At 48.1% G+C, this 20,561-nt stretch overlaps 1 protein-coding gene and 1 long non-coding RNA gene across 3 annotated transcripts; both read left to right on the top strand.

The window, feature by feature from the left end:
* The first annotated feature begins 1,210 nt into the window (after window positions 1-1,210).
* On the top strand, window positions 1,211-12,158 carry LOC124648578 (probable serine/threonine-protein kinase At1g01540). Its single transcript, XM_047188311.1, has 8 exons — window positions 1,211-1,526; window positions 9,332-10,070; window positions 10,187-10,291; window positions 10,465-10,587; window positions 10,682-10,852; window positions 10,936-11,065; window positions 11,184-11,393; window positions 12,012-12,158. The coding sequence occupies exons 1-8, from the start codon at window positions 1,211-1,213 to the stop codon at window positions 12,156-12,158; spliced, it is 1,941 nt and encodes a 646-aa protein (XP_047044267.1).
* Window positions 12,159-15,699: 3,541 nt separating this feature from the next.
* Window positions 15,700-20,317, top strand: LOC124707477. Of its 2 annotated transcripts, XR_007004874.1 has the most exons (3): window positions 15,700-15,854; window positions 17,175-17,816; window positions 19,932-20,317. It is a non-coding gene; the product is annotated as an uncharacterized LOC124707477 (long non-coding RNA). The 2 variants fall into 2 exon arrangements; XR_007004873.1 differs by lacking the exon at window positions 15,700-15,854 and having other exon boundaries at window positions 16,326-17,816.
* Window positions 20,318-20,561: the final 244 nt, after the last annotated feature.

The raw sequence follows: 20,561 nt of genomic DNA, 5'->3' as shown, positions 1-20,561 counted from the left end.
ACTGTGTTGATTTGGAAGGTCAGGGCGAGTTGGTTGGATCCGAGGGTGGTCCGGCGACGTTTCACGAGATTCTTCATGCGCATCACGAAATTCATGATCAGACAGTTCTGTAAACTAATTTGGTTCAGCATATGTGAAACCATGTTGGTAGCAATGTTAGGAACAATGAAGTAAATCCTTTATAGGACACTGCCTTTTTCTTTGCTTGAGGAACTATATTATTTAATTTCTAAACGAACAACGTGTGCAATAAAATTGTGTGGCCATATAGCCAAGGTTGGCCGCGTGGCTCAAATAAATGGTCGCGTCGGGTGCAATGTAAGAGCATCCCCACTCGTTGGCGCTCCCCACTTCCAAATCCGGCGAAAATTTTCGTCCGGATTGGAGGAAGATTTGGCGTGGGGAGGAGTAGTTTCCCAGTCGTGTGCTCCCCAAACGGCGTTTCTCGGGAAAAAAAGAGGATGGCTCGGGGAATCCGGACGAAAGAGGAGACACGTGGGCGTGGGCGGTTGGTTTAGCTTCATCCGGAGTCCTCGGGAGACCCCCGGGAAACCGAGGATGGCATGGGGAGTCCGGACGAAAATAGGCTCAAATCCGGACCAAAACGAGGAACCGGGGGCCTGACTGGGCCGTTTTTCGCCGTCCGGATGAAAAAAAGTGGCCGTGGGGGGCTCTGTGGGGAGACGAGTGGAGATGCTCTAAAACACTTAGAGCATCTTCAACAAGCACGCCAAAATGCGCACACTAAAAAAATCGCCGAAATAAAGCGTAGAAGCGGGCGCGTGAACTTCCAGCAGACGCGCGAAAATGCGGCGTGCTCTAAATTTTTTCCGCGCGCGGCTTTTGTGCCATCCTACGCGCCAAAACTGACGCTCCGCTTCCAACGTGCGCTATAAAATGAGGCGCGCACACCTAACCGCCAGGAACATTCAACCACGCGTTGCTTCGCCACCGAGCCACCTCGCTCCGCGCGACACTCCGCCTACGCTCCACCTCGCTCGCGCGCTGCTCCGCCTCCACACCGCCGTCATTCCTCCCCGCCGCCACTCGAGCTCCGGCTACCGCGGTGTCCGCGCACGTCCGAACGGGACGTTCTACCCCGAGATACGGAACGGCGAGGAGCGCATCAAGCTCGGGACGTTCGAGACGGCACACGAGGCGGCGCGCGTACGACGCGGTCGCCTGGCCCCTCGGCCGCTCTCGATGGTCCATGAACTTCGATGAGACGCGACAGCAGGCGGAAGCCCTCGCGCCACCGCCGGCCGTCACGTGCGAGGTGAGGCAGCGCCAGCGCGAGCTCGAGCAGCGCCTCGTCGTCCCCGAGCGGGACGAGTACATGCGCCTCGAGTGGGCGCAGCGCTTCCCGGAGGATGTGGCCGTGGAGGTCGCCTTCTACACCGAGAAGGAAGAGGCGAAGGTGACGCAGAAGGCGGCGAAGAAGCGCGACCGAGAGGCGAGGAGGGCGAAGAAGAAGGAGAATGAGGAGAAGGCCGCGAGGAAGAAGGTGGAGAAGAAGAATGGTGCCGGTCCGTCGATCATCACCGTCGATTCTTCTTCCTCCTCCTTCGAGTGGATGTCGACTCCGGTGTCGTCGATAACACCGAACTCCTCCGACTTCGACTGGGATTCCGAATAGTAGAGTAGTGTAATCTAGTTTTAATAAATTCAGTTGTAGCAAATGTGGGTTGAAATTTGCAATATATTTATATTTCCAGTCAATTTTACATTTTGTTAGATCTATTTACGTATGCAATTGTACAAAAATGTTGTTTTTGGACTGCATTTTAGCGCATCTGCAAAAGAATTAATTCAGCACTGCATTTTAGCGCGGCGGTTTACAGCACCCGGCGAAGCTCTCGCCAGCGCCGCGCTGTAAACCCAAATAATCAGCGCCTAATATAGCGCGATCATCGATTTAGGTCCTTGTTGGAGATGGTCTCATTTGCGTCGTGGTCACTGTGATGGAGTCGACCGACGCATATGCAGCCTATATATGACTGGAGCAGACTAACCAGCAGTGATTGCCCACTTTGCGCAGATGCTGCTACTCATTCCCGTCCATCTTCTTCGCCTGCGACCCTCTGAAACCGTAGCGCAGACGCGACCTCCGATTCTTGTCTCACCTCACCTCATCCGTTCCAAGTAGAGGTCGATGCGTCGGGGATTCAGGAGTCACGCATATATGGCACGCCAAAAAGAAGGGCACTTGCTAGCTAGCTAGCCAGGGGCGCAGGGTTACTCACTTGACATCAAACGCAACGCACAACCATCTGTCGGCTGTCGGTAGCCGCATGCAGCCTCGCCCTCGCGCTTTGCTCGCTGGCACAACGGATCATGGATGGATGGCCCGAGTTTTTCGCAACGGAAAAAGGCAAAGACAGATAAAGAGTACATTCTGCTACTATTTCTTTGCGTCTCAATGATTTGTAGCATCGCGGAAAGGGATTGCCCGTGTATAGAAAAGGGCTATGGGACAAAGAGGCACCAACCTGTTTTCCATTGCAAGTGTACTGGTACTATCGGTGCATTGCACAGTCACAAGCGCACACATGTACGATCTCTCAAGTTGTCCATTGTATAGAGTAGCAAATTGTGCAGATACGAGCTAGCAGATGCTTCGACATATGTTTACTGGTTTTGTTCTCTTTCAGAGGAAGCGGGACTGCTAGTCAACTTTCTGTCGCAAGTGTAACTACTTCTCCTCTGTTTGACTTTTGTTTTGTTTATTTACTCACTGACAGTCTGACACGAGAAAACTCATTCCGTTGGTCGCCGCAGTGGAATGCTGCAAATTACTCGCCCTCTCGGAGAAAAATATTTGCATAGGATCAGGGTGAGATCCAGAAACAGGGAGGACTAATTTGGAGCAGTCGTGGTCCGAAATTGCTGCAACACTGTCACGGCCAGTCCCTTTCAAAGAAAGAAAGTGAACATGTAACACTTTTGGTGAAACACCTTCACGAGAGACAGAATTTCCCCTCCGGACCTAGGCAAAACAGCAAAGCAGGGCAAGAGATTCCCCCGAAGCCCGTAACAACTACTTCTGGTTTTCCACCAAGGCAGGATCCTCTCCTTCACAATTGCAAAAAAGAAAAAAAAACACATTTGAATCAACTAATAAAAAGGAAAATGCTTCAGATCCTCCGGAGGCTCGCAACCTCCGGTTCCAGCGTGGACACGTGTATCCCTCCTAGTGGAGACAACGATGGTGTGAGGGCCCACCACGTTGGTCTTATCCTCTCCCGATTATTTTCCTTCGCATGTACTCTTTCCCTTCCGCCTCACAGCTCGCTCCGTGCGACTCCTCTGCCTCCACAGCGCCGCCGTCCATTCAACCAAGCTCCGCCCAACACTGAGGCTCGATGGACGCCGTGGGCCGCCGAGGCACAGCCCGCGCCGCCGCTTCGTGTGGTCGCATGGCCGGCCGCCACCAAGTGATGCGCCGCCTGGGAAGGGCGTGGCGGCCGCGACGCTCGGCTGTCGCCGGAGTCGCCGGAGATCGAGGCGGTGCCTGGCTCCCACGAATCCCACCGTCGACGGAGATGGTGGCTGCGTCGGAGGCCCGAAGTCCTCCTCATAAACTCCTGCAACCGAAACGACCTCGTCGCCGGCCGTCTCTACGGAGCGCCATGGCCGTTCCTCACGGTGGTGTTGCTGCAAGAGGATCATGCGCACAACGGTGCTGCGAGGCTCAGGTGGTGACGGCGTGACCGGTGTGCGGCGAAGATTCATATGGTGTTTGTCGTTGCTGCTTTGTGGGCTGTGGTGGTGCTACCGGCCATGTCCGGCTGTGCTACCAGCCATATTGGTGGAGCTGCAGAGTCATGTTGCTACAAACGGTTGACGTCGTTGCTACATAGGCCTCCTTGCGGAGCTGCAAATGCTTCCGGTGGAGCTGCGCCGATGCTATTGGTGCTATGAAACGCAAGTATACAAACCGCCGACAATTTTGCTACAAAAGCCACCAGGTGGAGCTGCAAAGGCTTTTGGATAGAGCTACAAAGCTAGCCGTCGGATGCTCGATGTTATAATAGACAGTGACCGGAGTTGCGAACATGTTTCGTCGATGTTGCAAAGCAATGTTACTGGGCTACCATGGAATAGGTTGGTGCTGCCGCCGTTGCTGCGAGGACCTCACCGGAGATCTCGTAAAAAAATTGTGATGCTACAATAGCATATCTTCTTTGCTACAATTGTTCTGCGTTGTTGCTACTTTAGTATAAAATTGTGCTGCGAGGTCTCCGGCGAGGTCTCCGTCAGGTCTCTGGCGAGTAGTGGACGGTGCTACGATAGTATAAACTTATTGCTTCAAATGTTTTGCTGGTTTGCTACTTCAGTATAAAATTGTTGCTACCAAGGCTCCGACGATGTCTCCAGCGAGATCTGCCTCCAACAATTTTTTTCTTTTCATTTCTAAGCGAACCGTTTTTTGCTTCAATGAAGCAAAAGCGGGCTCTTTTTTGCTACAACGAAGCAATGCCTGAATTTCTGCCTTCTGATGAGTCTCTTCATTTTTTGTTTCTAGACGAACCGTTTTCTGCTTCAATGAAGCAAAAGAGAGCCTTCTTTTGCTGCGACGAAGCAAAGTCTGAATTTTGGCAAAAATTGGACACGTGTCATGCAGGCAAGCCGGAGGTTCGGTTGGTTGTGGCCTCCGAAGGATTACTAGCGCTGTCCTAATAAAAAACCAACATGATTGGTTTTTTTTGTAAATCACAACCGGTGCACAGGCAGGGGGTTGCAGATAACGCTATTTCGCTCGATTAACTCTCTTAACAGATGGGAGACCCATCTGCAAGCTGACGTGGTGACAGCGGTAACGGAAGGAAGAGACGGCCTTTAGATGTCACTCCTTTTTTATATTTCTTTTTTTCCTCGCAAACTAGGAGTGAGTCTCACATCTCATCAAGCAAATTAAACATCTAAAAATCTAAACATAATCAACAAAGTTAGAGGAGGTTGTCCTGGTCGCCTCACCATGGCCAAAGCCTGTCCCTCCCCAGCACCACCCCCATCGCCGCGCCTGGCCGCCTTTTTAGAGCAACATGGACCCAAGGCCCTTGTCCCATTTCGTTGAAATGAAGCCACGCGGAAAACCGCAGGCTCGGGATTGCAACGCAATAAGCGACAAAAGGCATCCAGCCAAGGCTAACAAACTAAAAAAGCAATGGGAGGCAGAGTGACGCAAACGGATCTAAGACCCTCTGATCCGGGAATACAAAAGGAACACCACCATGGTGTATTCACCAGTTAGGCGATCGGGGAGGGAACAACCTCCAAGATAGATGAAGGCGAGACCTAGGTACCAGGTCAGCTAGCCTCTTCACCTTGTGTGATTTTGGATCGATCTCTCTCGACCATTTTCCAGCTGCAATGGTTCCTTCAGTATACTCGTGACGTGTGTACATAAGTTGTTCACCATCTCCAGCATATTGTCCATGAAGACCAGGTTTCAGCGCTTGGTCAAATATAGCACCAACCTCCACACATGGTTAACATCCAACAAGGGATGTCCATTATAAATTAGGTCATTTCACACTTCCCAAATACTCCATAAGACTGAAACATAAACTGGATTTAATAGGGCATCTTATTTGCAACCCAAAATCTAGAAATAGATTCATAAGAGTCACCAACAAGCAAGTTAAAGAAACTAGAAATGCAAGGCCAAATTTGTATAGCAACAATGCAACCAAAAAAAAAATGGTGTATTGATTCTTGTTCGGTGCAGAAAATGCAATCTTCAGGCTTATGCCTATTTCTTTTCTTCAAATTATCCCTAGTCATCAGTTATTTTGTGAAAGGAGCAAAATAAAAATTTGATCCACGGGAGGGATGTGAAGCTTTCAAACCGAGGATATAAATATGAGGATTTGAAGACATGAACTAACCGTCCAAAATTCACAATGTGATAGAGCGCGTATAAGTGGAATAGTCTCCCTTATCATTGTATTTCCAAATTAGAGACTCACACTTGTTATCACAATAGATAGTAGAAGTAATCCCTTCTACCACATACCAACTACTCATCACGTTTGAATTGAAATTTCTCCTAAAATTTAACCTAAGTTGGGTTCCATCCTAGATTTGATTAACAATTTTGCCTTGTTCATTACATATGGCATAAAGATTGAAGAATTGTACAACTAGCGGTGAGTGAACACACCAAGTGCCCCCCACCAAATTCTAATAGAATTTCCATATCCAATATTCCATCTAGCCAAATTTAATAGCATTAACAATCCACGTCACCCCTTTCCAAAAGTGGGAAACCCCAAAAATGTCACTACAGAAAAATATTGGGATTATGGTTGTTATACATTTGATCAAGCATAGTTTTCCAAAGTTTTTCCTCATCTTTTGAGTGCCTTTTAAACCAGGCACCTAAAATACAAAGGTTAACTAGATTAATTTCCATCTACCCAAATGCATTTTCCTATACCCTTCAAAATCATTCCACAAGCAATTAGCCATTTGTGAATCAATGAACTCAAGACCCCACATGGGGAATTTGAAAAAAAGGTAAACATAAATACTAGAAAGATTTAATAAGGTGCACTCTAGCTACATAAGACAACAGTTTGACCCTCCAACCAGAAATTCTACGTAGAATTTTACCAATCAAGGGTTGCACACTAGCTCTCCGTAACTTTTCATAGTGCAAGGAGATCAATCCCTAAATATTTAATGGTGAATTTACCACGGGAGCAGAAAAAACCCGAGTGAAAGCCTCAGTCTCATGATCCTCCAGACTAAGAGGGATCAAATCACTTTTATTATAGTTAACATTTTTCGTAGAAACTTTTTCAAAGCAGGTAATCACGCATCTAAGATTAGTTGCTAACATCATTACTAGCAAATAAGATAGTTTCATGTGCATATTGGAGGTAGATGACACTACCTGGGCAAACATGTGAACACAAACCTCTAATCAGGACTGCATTAGATGCCTTGGATAGTATTTTAGTTAGAGTGTTGCCTCCCTGATCAAAGAGGAGATGTGACAAATTATCACCTTGTCTCAGACCTTTACCGGTTAAAAATATATCTCTAATTACATTTTTTAATTTAACTCCAAGAGATCCTCCAAAAACAATGGATTTGATCAAGTGAATCCATTTCTTACCAAACCCCTCTTGGCAAGCAAGTGCGGCAATAAATCGGGATTTACCTTGTCTAAAGCTTTTTCATAATCAAATTTAAGGACAACTCCTTAAGTCTTGGTTTTGCATGCATAATGCAAATTTCATGAGCATCACCACTCTCAAGAATGTATATGCCTTTAATAAAAACAAATTGGTTAATAACAGTGATAATATTCATAATCAAAGCCATCATATTAGTTGAAACCTTGGCGAAGATATTGAAAATGCAATTTAGTAAGCTAATTGGCTTCAACCTTTTCATAGAAGAAGCATCAGGTTCATAGAAGTAAGGACACAAAAGTTCATTCTAAAAATATCTAACTTCCTATCATGGAAATCCCTAAAAATATTCGCAATGTCAAATTTAATCAAGTCCCATAAATTTTGATACAAGAGGAATGGAAAGCCATTATGGCCAAGAGTGACATATGCATAAGAGCCGAAAAATAGCAGTTTTGACTTCTTCAGTGAAGGGGGCAGTGAAGGGGGCCTCCAGAGCTGCATTGTGCTCAGGGAAATCTTCTCATGAGGAGAGATGAAATCATACCTAAGAGAAAATCCAGAGATCTCCTATTTTTTAAACAAATATTTGTAGAAGTCTGAAGAAACTTTAAGCATTTTTTAGTGGTCAGTTACTGCCCGCCCATCTGCACCATCAAGGGAGTGGCTAAGCATTTTCCTCCTCCTTTGATTGGCAACATTATGAAAATATGCAGTATTCATTTCCCCTCCTTAATACCTCTATCTTTAGATAATTTCCTAGCCTTAACTTCCTCCTTGAGCTAGAGGTTGTGGCTTTCTACGTATATCTCTTTCAATCTAGCTTGCTCGTTCGGGCTCGGCTCATCATTTGGTGTCTCTTCTTAGCCTCCTCATTTTATGCTGCGAGATATGAATGGAACCGAACCTTGACCTACTCCCTAGCTAGCCCGGCCAGCCCACCTGTAGTGCGGTGGTTCGCCACGAGTAGGAAGAGCCGTCGACGGATCTTGGCCAAGAGTAGGGGCACGTTGATGCTAGGCCGCAAGCTAGGAGGTGCAAGAGCGGCGCTCGGCCACCACTAGGGGTCGAGACAGAAAGGAGGGAAGCCCGTTGAGACATGTGTGGCTGTTAGTCACCCCACGCCTAGATGAGCCACTGAGAAGCCCTGCCTCGACTCCCAAAAGCTCCAACCCGAAGGAATCGGGCAAGGACGCCCGGAATCGAGGGCTCGACCATCGTCTTCCCCGACATCGTTGCTCTGTAGATGGTTGTGTCATAGATGGAGATCTCCCAACCTCCCTAATGAAGCCCTACTCCTAGCTCTATGTCAACGAGGGTGTCCACTAGGTCGTTGAGGGCCATCAATGGCCCAGATAGTAGCCTCGGAGAGGGGCTCATTCGTTTGCCTCTTGGAGAATTGGATCAGCATGAGGGGATTGGGGGAGGAATATCGAGCTATGTGGATCACATGCCAACTGGCAGGCCCTAGGAATATGCTAGTGGCACAGTCAGATGGTAGTGAAAATTTGGTGCCACTTCATCACTTACGGTGGGTCCGAATTGGCAGAAATGCTATCAGCCTGGATCAATGTGATTTGTCACGATGCGAAGTGGTGGCTTTATGGGTAAATATCGGACAACTGCGGTTTTTCATAGTAGTTGCCCTAAATGTGGTGCTTTTTTTTCTTCAATTGTCCTGTTGTTTCCGCACCCTATGCATCGTATCTGTAAATCGGCGGCCTAGATAAAGGTGGATGTACCGAAGGAAGAGATCCATGTGTTGGTGCACACTGATAAGGCAAAGGAGATGATGTACAGACAATTTAGAGCACTGTACTAGGCTTCAACAGTATTTAGCTGTGTGCATCAATTGATGCAGAGGCTGGGGCGATGCTCCCATTTCTAAAAAAAAAAATGTAAAGTTAATTACTCTCAGATCCCTGTGGTTCTGACTTGTGAGCTTCGTTACAAAACTCCGTGTCGGTTTAACCTGCCAGTAGGCCTCGGGGCACAGAAACGGACAAGCTTCCGTGCCCAGCGCTCTCTCCCGGGCCCACAGAAACCACCCAACAAGCTACCTACACTCTCGTCTCGCCTCGTGCTCGCTCAGACAGTCTCACACTCACTCTGCCCTCCCGCTCTATGCAGGCTTCTTGCTGCGATTACCATGCACTGGTAGCTGGGCTAGACTGGTTGGCTGCTAGCTAGGGGGCGGCAGCGAGCGCCGAGCGCGAGTGTCAAGCTGGCCGGGCGCGAGCTGAGGGCGCGCGGAAGCGCAATGCATCCGCCGCCGCCTCCGCCGATGCTGACCAACGCGCTGACGCACAGGACGCCGGTGCTGGGGCTGCGGCTGTGGGTGGTGGTCGGCCTCGCCGTCGGCGCCGCCTTCCTGCTCCTCCTCGCGCTCATCGCGGTCTACTTCGCCGCGGCGGCGCGCCGGCGCCGTCCCAAGCCGACGAAGCAGTCCGCCGCGCCGCACGCGGCGCCGATGTCGCCCGCGGCCATCCCGCCGGTGTCGAAGGAGATCCAGGAGGTGGCCATCCACGTCGGCTCCCTCCGGCACTACCTCGAGATGGGCGCCGCGTACCTCAAGGACAAGGAGGGCGGCGGCGGGGACGGCGACTCGCTGTGCGGCAGCGTGGCCACGCACGGCTCGCAGCGCGTGCACATCGAGGCCGGCAAGGGCCGCCGCATGGTCGCGTGCGCCGCCGACGGCGGGGAGGTGTCGCCGGGGTCCGCGCAGCCCGACGCGGCGTCGGCGGCGGCGGGCCCCGAGGTGTCGCACCTCGGGTGGGGCCACTGGTACACGCTCCGGGAGCTGGACGAGGCCACCGTCGGCTTCTCCCCCGACCGCGTCGTCGGCGAGGGCGGCTACGGCATCGTGTACCGCGGCGTGTTCGCTGACGGCCACGAGGTGGCTGTCAAGAACCTCCTCAACAACCGGTCAGCGTCCCTGTCTCTCCGCCGGCCATGTGCATGTCGTCGTTACCGTTGCCTTGCCTGCATCCATAGCTAGCTCGCTGACAAAGTTCCATTCTTTTTGGCGCACGTTGCTGCAGGGGGCAGGCGGAGCGGGAGTTCACGGTGGAGGTGGAGGCGATCGGGCGCGTCCGCCACAAGAACCTGGTCCGCCTGCTCGGCTACTGCGCCGAGGGAGCACACCGGTACCGATTTCTGATTTCTGATTCTGAAACCCCTCCCCACCACATGCATGCACGATCCGTCGACTGATTGATTGATGGATCGGCATCCTCGTGCCGTAATTCCCCTTCTCCGTACGTACGCTTCTCATCTCACCTACCGCACACACTTGGCGCTTGCTTGCTTGTGGTCGCAGGATACTGGTGTACGAGTACGTCGACAATGGCAACCTGGAGCAGTGGCTCCACGGCGACGTCGGCCCGGTCAGCCCGCTGTCTTGGGACGCCCGGATGAACGTCGTGCTCGGGACCGCCAAAGGGTGGGTGAATTATCATCAATGATTTGTTCCTAGTAATTTGTCACATTGATTGGTTAATCTGTGAGCTTAATTAGCTCTGATTTGGGAATTCCAGGATCACCTACTTGCACGAGGGGCTGGAGCCCAAGGTGGTGCACAGGGACATCAAGTCCAGCAACATTCTGCTGGACAAGCAGTGGAACTCCAAGGTCTCCGACTTCGGCCTCGCCAAGCTACTCGGCTCCGACAGCAACTACGTCACCACCAGGGTCATGGGAACATTTGGGTAACGTCTCTGTTTGCCTTTTAGCACCTGAACATCTTGGTGATCAGCCAATGCTGAATGCTAAACCCTCTGCTTTTCGGCAGCTATGTGGCGCCGGAGTACGCGAGCACGGGCATGCTGACGGAGAGGAGCGACGTGTACAGCTTCGGAGTCCTCGTAATGGAGATCATCTCCGGCCGATGCCCAGTCGACTACGCGAGACCGCCCGGGGAGGTAGGCTTAGCTCTGCATCTTCTTGCAAGAACTGCTGCCGTGTATACAGTTGTACTGTCGCAAACTATCAATGTGATGCTTTGCCTTAGTTTCTGTCTGTGCATTTCTCTTTCTTCAGGTTAATCTCGTGGAGTGGCTGAAGAAGATGGTGAGCAACAGGGACTACGAAGCGGTGTTGGATCCCAAGCTGCCGGAGAAGCCGAGCTCCAAGGCGCTGAAGAAGGCTCTCTTGGTCGCGCTGAGGTGCGTGGATCCAGACTCACAGAAGCGGCCCAAGATGGGGCATGCCATCCACATGCTCGAGGTCGACGACTTCCCCTACCGAGATGTGAGCTTCTTTACCTCTTTATCAAGTCAATCACAACGCTCGCTCATTTGCTCATCGAATACCCAAGTCAATTCCAAGTTACCGTCGTAAAACATGTGCACCGACTAATCTACTATAAACTGCTTGGTGCTCTTGTCTTGTGGCACTCTCTGAAGCTGAGCTCTGAGAAATGGACACTTGGACAGAGCAGGTGGATCAAGATTTAAATAGCACAATGTTGGCTCTGATTACTAGCTCTATGTCTGACCTTAGACCAAGCCTTCATTGCAGCCTCCTCGAGATTAGTTAAGTTATCACCATGTTACCTGACTGTGCTCTGAACTGACCTTGGGATGTTTTATTACTCCGCCATCTCAAAAAACAACTGCTCCTACTAATGACCTCGAGATCACTATGTCCCCTTGATTAGGTTTTGTCACATTAACTAGTTGGGCCCCTAGTGCCTAAACCATGTTTGGTCCGTATGCTATCCAACGACATCAGCGTTAACAATACATTTAACATATGTTTCATACTGTCATTTTCACATCTCAACATAAAGTTTCAGAAACTAGGACTTGTGTCTGAAATTTGAGTTGCCTCCCTTAAATTCACAGTGTTTCACCCATTTGCTCGCAGGATCGGCGGACTCTACGGCCGTGCCAAGGAAGTCCCCTTGAGAAAGCAAGAGTTCCGGGGAAGCCGGTGACGGAATCTGGTTATAGCAGTTGCTACGATGGCAACAGCACTGCTGCCACGACGCCTTCCAGGTTGCAAGAGAACTAGTTTGCTCTGTACGTGGTGTGTTTTTCTCTGAAATCCTGCATTCAGCTCTAGCCAGCTTGGAGATGCAGTGGTATAGCTCGGTTTTGTCGATGTCATTGTTAGTCTGGTTCTGTTGCATCGGTGATGCATCATGAGTTTTGTGGAAACCCTGGTTAATTTGTCGAAGGCATAGGTAAGCCATAAGCATATCCTCGATGGGAGATTTCCCTTGGTTCTTCTGGTCTTTGTAGGTGTTTCATGCACATTCCTTACTGTGATTGACATAGCTTGCCGGACTGTTGTATAGTTAAATGAATTGTTGTGCCAGATCGTTTTTCACTTATCCTGGTGTACAAAACCGTGAGTCTTAGTTTTCCTCTCAAGCTCATGCCTCGAAGCATGTCTCAAGTGCAAGCAGAAAGTGACTGTCTTTCTGTTAAAAGATTGGGAAAATTTGCTACATGACACCGTTATTTTACGTCGTTTGCTAAAACACACCGCTCGATTGTGTCTTTGCCAGGTACCATTATAATTTTGTGGCACATTTGCTAGAACACACCACCTGTCCCAAAACGGAAACTTTTGCATTTTTTTTTCAAAATCAGTCATAGCATGGTCATCTCAGCCAAAAGTGCCAAAATTTCCCTTTTTGGACAGGTGGTGTGTTCTGGCAAATGTGCCACATAATTGTAATGGTACCTGACAAAGACACAATCGAGCGGTGTGTTTTGGCAAACGCCAAAAAATAACAGTGTCCTGTAGCAAAATTTCCCAAAAAGATTTACCAACATCTTAGAATGAGTCAACCATATTTAAAAAAACAATAAATGTGTTGTAGGCAAGGTTTTGGCTATCATTTTAACTTTTCTTCTCGGGGGAGGCTGGGATTCATGGTAACCATGGTTACCGGAAAAATACCATACGAGATTTACAAATAAAATTGGAATTGAAATCCTGAGAATTCTCTACAACATATAATGCTGTTGTAATCGCTGGCTTCTCAGCGACTTGACGGTGCGCATAGCCCGTGTGGGGCCAGCTGCCGACCACTCTCCTTTTCTTTGTGCCTTCCAGAAAAAAGAAACCTAAATTCTTCCGAGCGGGTGCGTGCCAAACGGACGCTCAGAGCACGCACACTACACGACAACCGAAGTCCCGCACTCGTCATCACCAGTCCCACCCCGACCTCCATTTCCACCCCCAAATCGCGCCGCCGCGCGCCAACGCTCCACACGGGCCAACCACGACAACGCCCCGGCCATCCACTAGGACGAGCTCCAAGGCTGTTGCTCGTCGCACCGCCTAGGACCTCTTAGTCGCCGGCGCCAAGAGGGAGGCGGCGGAGCGTCCGAGCTTCCGCAATCTCCTCGCCGGCGAGTCCCGGCCGGCTCTCGGACGGAGGATAGGTCTCCCGGCCGGCCAGCTCGCTGCCCCCACGCGCTCTCCGGCGGCATACGGAGTAGCGCCCACACACCGGAGCGAGTAGATCGAGTCGAAGCCGGAGCGGCGGCGCCCACACACCGGCGCGCTTGGCCAGGAAAGAGAGATTCGAGAAGAAAGAAGAAGCAAGAGTTGAAGACGTTGGATTTTACATGTTGCCGATGCACTTAGGTCTCGGCCCCTCGGGCATGGCCTGGCTCCATTGATTTTTGAGAGTATTTCGGTGGGAGAGAGTCATAAAGAGATACCAAAGACGGCAGCTCGTGTTAACTTCCGAACACGGACCATCTTCTGAACCCGACGGAGCAACTTTGCTGTCCAGTAGAGCAACTTTGAAATTTGACGAAGTAACTTTGGATCTCGACGGAGCAACTTTGCTGTCCAGCAGAACAATTTTCAAACCCGACGGAGCAACTTTGAAACCTGACGGGGCAACTTTGCTATTCACCAGAGGAACTTCAAAACTCGGCGGAGCAACTTTGCTGTTCAGCAGATCAACTTCGAAACCCGACAGAGCAACTTTGGAACCTGATGGGACAACTTTGCTGTCCACCAAAGCAACTTCGAAACCTGACGGAGCAACTTTGGCATCGGACGGAGCAATTTTGCTGCCCAGCAGAGCAACTTTAAAATCCGATGGAGCAATTTTGGAACCCAACGAAACAACTTTGCTACCCAGTAGAGCAACTTCGGAACCCGACAGAGCAACTTTAATCTTCCATCTTCATAATCGTAGTAGGCAATATGCAATTTCACAACACTCATAGACGAACTATATAAAAATAGGTAGACAACTTTATTGCCTACAACTTTATGCACGATGTTCCAACTCGGCGACCATCGTCGGTTGGAGGAAGGAGATATGTTTGTGCTAATGGACTGCATGCGTCGCGCCGTCTGCCATCACCAACGTGTGTCAAATTTGAGCAACTTTTAACCCGACGGCGCAACTTTATTGCTTGGGATGCAACATCGGTGTTCATGAGCAAGTTTTTTGCCCGACGATGCAATTTTGGTTCAAGAAGGCCCAATAGTGCGTGACAATGCCCAACATGTAAATTTTGGTGTCCAAGGACATAACTTTAGTGCCCAATGACGCAACTTTGTTGCCCGATGGAGTAATTTTGGTGCCAGACGGAGTAATTTTGGTGCCCGATGGAGCAACTTTGGTACATGACAAATCAATTTTGTTGAATAATACAACAACACTAATACCCGACAGAGCAACTATAGTGCGGAAGACATAACTTTTGTGTCCGCTCAAGTAACTTTGGTGTCTAAGGGCACAATTTTGGTGTCCAACATAGCAACTTTGTTGTCTAACGGTATAACTTTTGATGCTCCGTGACGCAACATTGATACCTAACAAAGCAATTTTTGTATCCGACAAGGCAACATTAGTGCCAGATAAAGAAAGTTTTGCGTCTGATGTATATTTGCTCATTCCTGTTCAATTGTTGGCTAGTCGCACATGTAGTGGCCAAATTATATCAATTTTTTGCCTGCGTCCAATAATACAGTGTGGGACCTCCTCTCTCTCTCACACCCTTATCTTCTACCTCACACGTCTCTCTCTCCTTCATCCTTCCTAATTTCTTTCTCTCATTCTCTGCCTCCCGATAACAGCGCTCGAGCCACGGGATTCCAGCTGCCGCCGCCGTCCTCTCCTGCTGCCGCTAACCAGCAAGTGCCTGCCATCCCCTCTGCCCCAATTCCCCATCGGCGAGAAGCCGTTCCGGCCTTTTGCTGCTTCGCCTCCTGGTGCTCCCGGCGGAAAAGAAGGGCCCTCCGGCGGGGAATGAATCTGAGGCGGCCATGGAGGAGGCCGGCTCCTTGGCCGGAGAGATTCTGCGGGAGCGACTCCGCCGTGCCGTTAGGTAGCTCAGCAATTCCCGCACACGGAGGAATCATGAGAAAGAAAGAGCGCAGTTTTTCTTTCCTTTTCTACCGGGCGGGGATATTGACTTTCCTAAATTGGTTGTGTGCCAGAGACTACCAGCGGGCACGCGACCGCCCGCTAGACACGCCCAAGGTTGTTCATATGGCGTAGGGCCATCGCCGCCGCAGCCCACCCCCCGACCCCAAGCCGGCCGTTGCCGCCGCTGCCCACCTCCCTGCGCCGGCCGCCGAGCTCCTCCCCCGCCTACTCTGCTCCCTCTCGGAAGAGATCGCCCGCGGCCGGCTGCGGCGTCGCACCGGAGAAAGATCCAGCCGCTGACGAGCCCTCTTCGCCGTCCGTCGCCTGCCGCTGAACTGGGCTGGTTTTCGGGTCTGCAGGTCAGTGTTCCTTCCTCCCAAGCCCACTTCTCTGGTTCTTCTTCTTCTTGGTCAGAGCTCCTTTTATGCCGGCGTCAATGCCTGTTGCCTGCTGCTGGTTGTGGGCCAGGGGCGCCTCTGCACGTCTAAACTGGGCGGCGATGAGGAGGCCCGACCCTCGGTGCAGACGCTGCCTCCGACCGGTGGCTGCGTCAGACCTCGCGTCGCGAGTCCAGCCCTCCCGTCCGCACCGCGCGCCACAGGCATGAGTGCCCTGTTCGGGCAGCCGCTGCGCCCGCGTCGGTGGCGGATGCGGCGAGCTTCCGATCGAGGGTTCCGGCGAAAGCCAAGCCGTTGATTTGAGCCGCCCCGTCATGGATTCGTCCACTTTGTTTGTGCCATGTTTCGATTTGGTACCCCTACTGCACTCTCTCTCTCTGTGTGTAGTCTGAGCTTCTGTGTTTGGGCGAACTCTAACTAGACAAGAGGGTTTGGCTGGTCGACGGTTCCAGATCCTGCCTCCGACGAGCAAGTTTGGCACTGGGAACCCTACGAGTAGAGTGGGGATGGTGCGAGTGTAGTGTTGTGTACTACAACCTTCAGAAATCCTGGAGACTTGGTGGTGATCGTTGGCTGTTTATAGTTTATAAAACAATTTTTTTGCTTCCATGTGCTAATTAATAAAACATTACACCATATTATGTATAGTTTATAATACTTTTTTTTGCTTGCAAACAAGTTTATTGAAATTTTTGTGGAAGGATATAAACTGCCTTTTGCTTGCATGTAGAGCACTTTGGTGATGAATTATCTATGCCTCAGTTCACTAGCAGTTAGTTACTATTCTCCTTATGGTATGGATGCTAGGCAGCAGCTCTCCTCCTCTTGGCCCCTGATATCTTCATCATGCTCAATGAGATGTTCTCGAAAAAAGATTTAGCCTGTGTTCTGTTTTTCCAATAACAGATCGGCTTGGCTATGTATATAATATATGTTCATTAAGATTCTGGAGAGAAGGTTACTGCAACGCAATCCCTTAAAATGCATTTAATTGTATTTGTTATGAACTGAATAACTAATGTATCATGTATCGTCTACTCAGTTACAACCATTTTATTTCTTATTGATGTTTGGATGAAATAATTCATTTGCATGAGATTATAATTTATGCCTGCCAATCAGAAATTTGAACTAAGGTGCTAGCTCTAGATCTAACTGTAATGTTGCTGATCTCGAATGTGTAACACAAAGTCAAAAGAATATGTGACGGCAGATTCAATCCATTTTCGTGAAACGTTTCAGTTGCTTACTCTTGATATCTTATTGCTGTATTCTATGCAGAATGACAAGATGGAGCTTCTGAAACCAGGATCGCTTCAGCATCTTGGAGAAAAATAGAAAATATGCTTGATTTCTTACTGCATGCTGCTTCATCACCAAAATTTATGAAAGATGCGCAACAGGCAAAGCAAGAGAGCACAGAAGCGAACAAAGCTATTTTCTTTGATGTTCTGGTATATATAATGATTAAATCATCTTTGTTTGCTGTCTTTCAAATATTATGGCTGTACCATGCATTATGTTTTTCTCATCAAGCTAAGTAAGCACACATGTAGCTTCCACATTTTGACATTTTCCTAAGGAAAATAGATCTTTACACTTGGTCTGCATATTCTCCATCTATTGCTATAACTTCTCCAATCATGTGTCTGTTCTCCTGATGTTGGAGGAGGACAAGAATATTTGCTCTTTGTTTGGTGTAGCAAGTCAACGTCCTCCACTTCCTCCTCTAGGAAAGGGTCCTGGCTCCGCCAAGCTCGGCCACGCCGCCACCAGCGGCACCGCATCTCAGGAAAGGGTCAAGTCGAGCTCTCCCGTGCCGCCAACAACAAAAACAGGTTTATGTGCGCCCTCGGCGACAATCATACGGTCACCCTCTGCCGCTGCGTTGGAACCAAACCCTGACTGTCCACAACCGCCTAGGTATGGATATCTATCTGTGGCCACGTTTATCCTTCAGTGCCATCTGCGTGTGGTTCAGGCGATGTGTTGTCCTGCCATGTGAATGCCACATCAAAGGAGGTGCACTACCTTGGCAAGGCCAGGATTCATGTTAAGAAATTTATGTACCAGTTTATAATGTCAGTACTATATCTACCAAAATTGCTCTTTGTCTATTCTTCAAAAATTTCAATCATATGGACCTCTGATAATTAAAGTCGTGGTAATGTTGAAAGATGAAAGACATACATCTGTATTAACAAGAAAACCATATGAAGTGGGAAAAATATGTACTAAATACCTTGGAATTTGAGTAATGGTTGTTATAATTGCTAATTGATTTTTAAAAGATTAAAGAGATACATATGAAAGAAACCGTATGTACTAAAGGGCCTGGGATAGTTGTTAATTTATATACCGTACTACTTAGCCATATTTCCAGATAACCTTTAGGCGCCAATGATTAAATCTGCAGATTATAGTATCTTTATTTACTATGACACATCTTCAATCAAATAGTTTCAGTGTATTGGATTATTGGCGGCATCAGTTAGTTATGTTTCTTAAGCATTGTATTGATTCCTGCACCTTGGTTTGACCTACAGGTTGGTCTGATTTTGTTTTATTTTTGTTATATAGTTGTCTCGCCATAGAGGTAATGCAGATCTAGGGTATATTTAGGTGAATGCAGGTTTTAGCATTTGATTGCCTAGACATATGTGTGCTTTGATTATCTAATGTTCGATATTTGTGATGGAAGATTATTGTGAATTTCCTATAGGCAATAAGTAGGCCTTGGCGGAGCTAAAAACTAAATAATGATGCACAATACTGATCGAACTTCATCGACCACAATGGCATTTAGGATAGTACAAATAGTTGCTTTGTGTGATTATCGTTATGTGTCATTAACTAACTTTAGGTTTCTACCGCTGTGATCAATCTTGGCCATCCACTTCGGCTTGTGAGATGGTTTGCTCTATATCGTTAACTCCCTCGATTCTCTTACTTGACTCTGGGTTCTACAGTGTGTTGGGCCCATTTTTAGTGACATAAATCAAAGAATTAAAAGGTAAAATTTGAAGAAAAATAGTGATAAGCAAGTACCATATTTGGTAGTTGTTGTGGTAGTGAATTTGGTCCTGCTTTGATTATGTCAATGTGTTTAGACTGTTACTAAATTGTTAAAATGATTCAAGCTATATTATTTATCTTGATTTGAGCAACCAACCGAGTGAACCTGGTTGATTAATGAAGTTAAATTAATTAGATCTAGCTAGCAACTCAATAAATGTTATCATTGGGCTAAAGGAGTGATTTTTTTTTTTTTACTTTTTAAAGTATGTGTGAATAGTCCGAGCTTTCCTGAATCTCTGAGGCCTACACTGCACATACATTACCCAGAAGCTTAGAACTATCCCTGGAAGCAATACTAGAAAAGAGTTAATGGAAGCAATACTACCCAGTTTGCATAGTGCCCAAAGTCACAATAAGAACCCAGTACTTCTCCTTTGTTTTAGGTTGTAGAAATGTCCAAGTATTTAAAGGTATTACTTGAAATTGCTTTCTAGCTCATGGTATTTATGGTGCATCAATTCTCTTGCACTTTGACTATCACCATGCTTAGCCCATCTGAGTGATGGTGATTTTGTCATGCAAACACTGGCATAAACAGATAAATGGGTAGCTCCAAGTGGCTATGTGTATCCATAAGACCATAACTTCATAACATACAATGCTTGCAGAGGTTTCATTAAAGGTTGCTGGTAAAAGGAAAGCAGGAACTCTGTGGTCTGACATTTTACATTGAGCAAACCACCCCTGGTTTATGTTTGACATCAATAGCTCAAAATATAGCAGGCCAAATTCAGTTTACAACACTCATGTTAGAATACAAAAGTACATACTTTGCTCCTGATTGAGGTGCAAATTCACCTGAATCAGTTATGTATTTGATTTTTTCCTTTGGAAACAAACATTCTGCAGTAAGACTTTCTATTATGTTCCTGTGCAACCTCCACTATTATTTTCTTTATTTTCTGTTGTTCTGCCAACTGAAAACCAGGTTTAAACTGTCTTTTTGCCGATGTTCTCCAGTCCATCTACGTTGGTGGCAGAGGCGGTACTAGAGGTGTTCTCCAGTCCATCTACTCCATGGCTAACTGTCCTCCCTGCCACCAGGGCGAAAACCACTCGGGTCTGCGAGCACGAAGAACCCCAATGAGAATACATTGAAGGACCTTGGAACTGGAGGTTGTTCAACGTATTTTGTTCTATTCTTGACCAGTAGAAAAACTAAAGTAGCACAACTACACTTAGTTCTAAGTTTTGTTGTACAAATTGACTCTTTTTAGGATGACCAAATTTCTCCCGTGTTTATTGTTATACATATTGATTGTTGATACTCTCGGTCAGGGATCTTGCAATTTTTGTTCATTGGCATATTTATCAAGTTAGCTGGCTCCCTCTCAGGGAAGTTAAAATTGATTTTGAGTGGTCTACTAACACCCTATGGCAGTTTTGTTTATCACATGACCTATGAAAATCCATTACCATTTTGCCCCTCTTTTGTCAACAACGCGTTACACCTGCAGTTGTTGAGAAGATCGAAATGACTGCGATGCTACCACGGCAGCCACATTATGTCAGGATGAAATGCAGGCGGCGCGGCGAAGCGCGCCTTTCATCTAGTATTTCAATATTCTCCATAACCGTCACCTAACCAGT

The sequence above is a fragment of the Lolium rigidum genome, chromosome 4 (assembly GCF_022539505.1).
Source record: "Lolium rigidum isolate FL_2022 chromosome 4, APGP_CSIRO_Lrig_0.1, whole genome shotgun sequence".
NCBI lineage: Eukaryota > Viridiplantae > Streptophyta > Magnoliopsida > Poales > Poaceae > Lolium > Lolium rigidum.
Note: the sequence above shows the minus strand (reverse complement) of the source record. Positions and strands in the feature narration are given on the sequence as shown.

What these genes read in the sequence shown, in the direction of transcription:
- LOC124648578 (XM_047188311.1), top strand. Translation starts at nt 1,211, where the DNA reads ATGAACTTCGATGAGACGCGACAGCAGGCGGAAGCCCTCGCGCCACCG. An exon ending in AGGGTCATGGGAACATTTGG is followed by an intron (nt 10,853 to 10,935) that starts GTAACGTCTCTG and finishes GCTTTTCGGCAG; the next exon opens with CTATGTGGCGCCGGAGTACG. An exon ending in ACGCGAGACCGCCCGGGGAG is followed by an intron (nt 11,066 to 11,183) that starts GTAGGCTTAGCT and finishes CTCTTTCTTCAG; the next exon opens with GTTAATCTCGTGGAGTGGCT.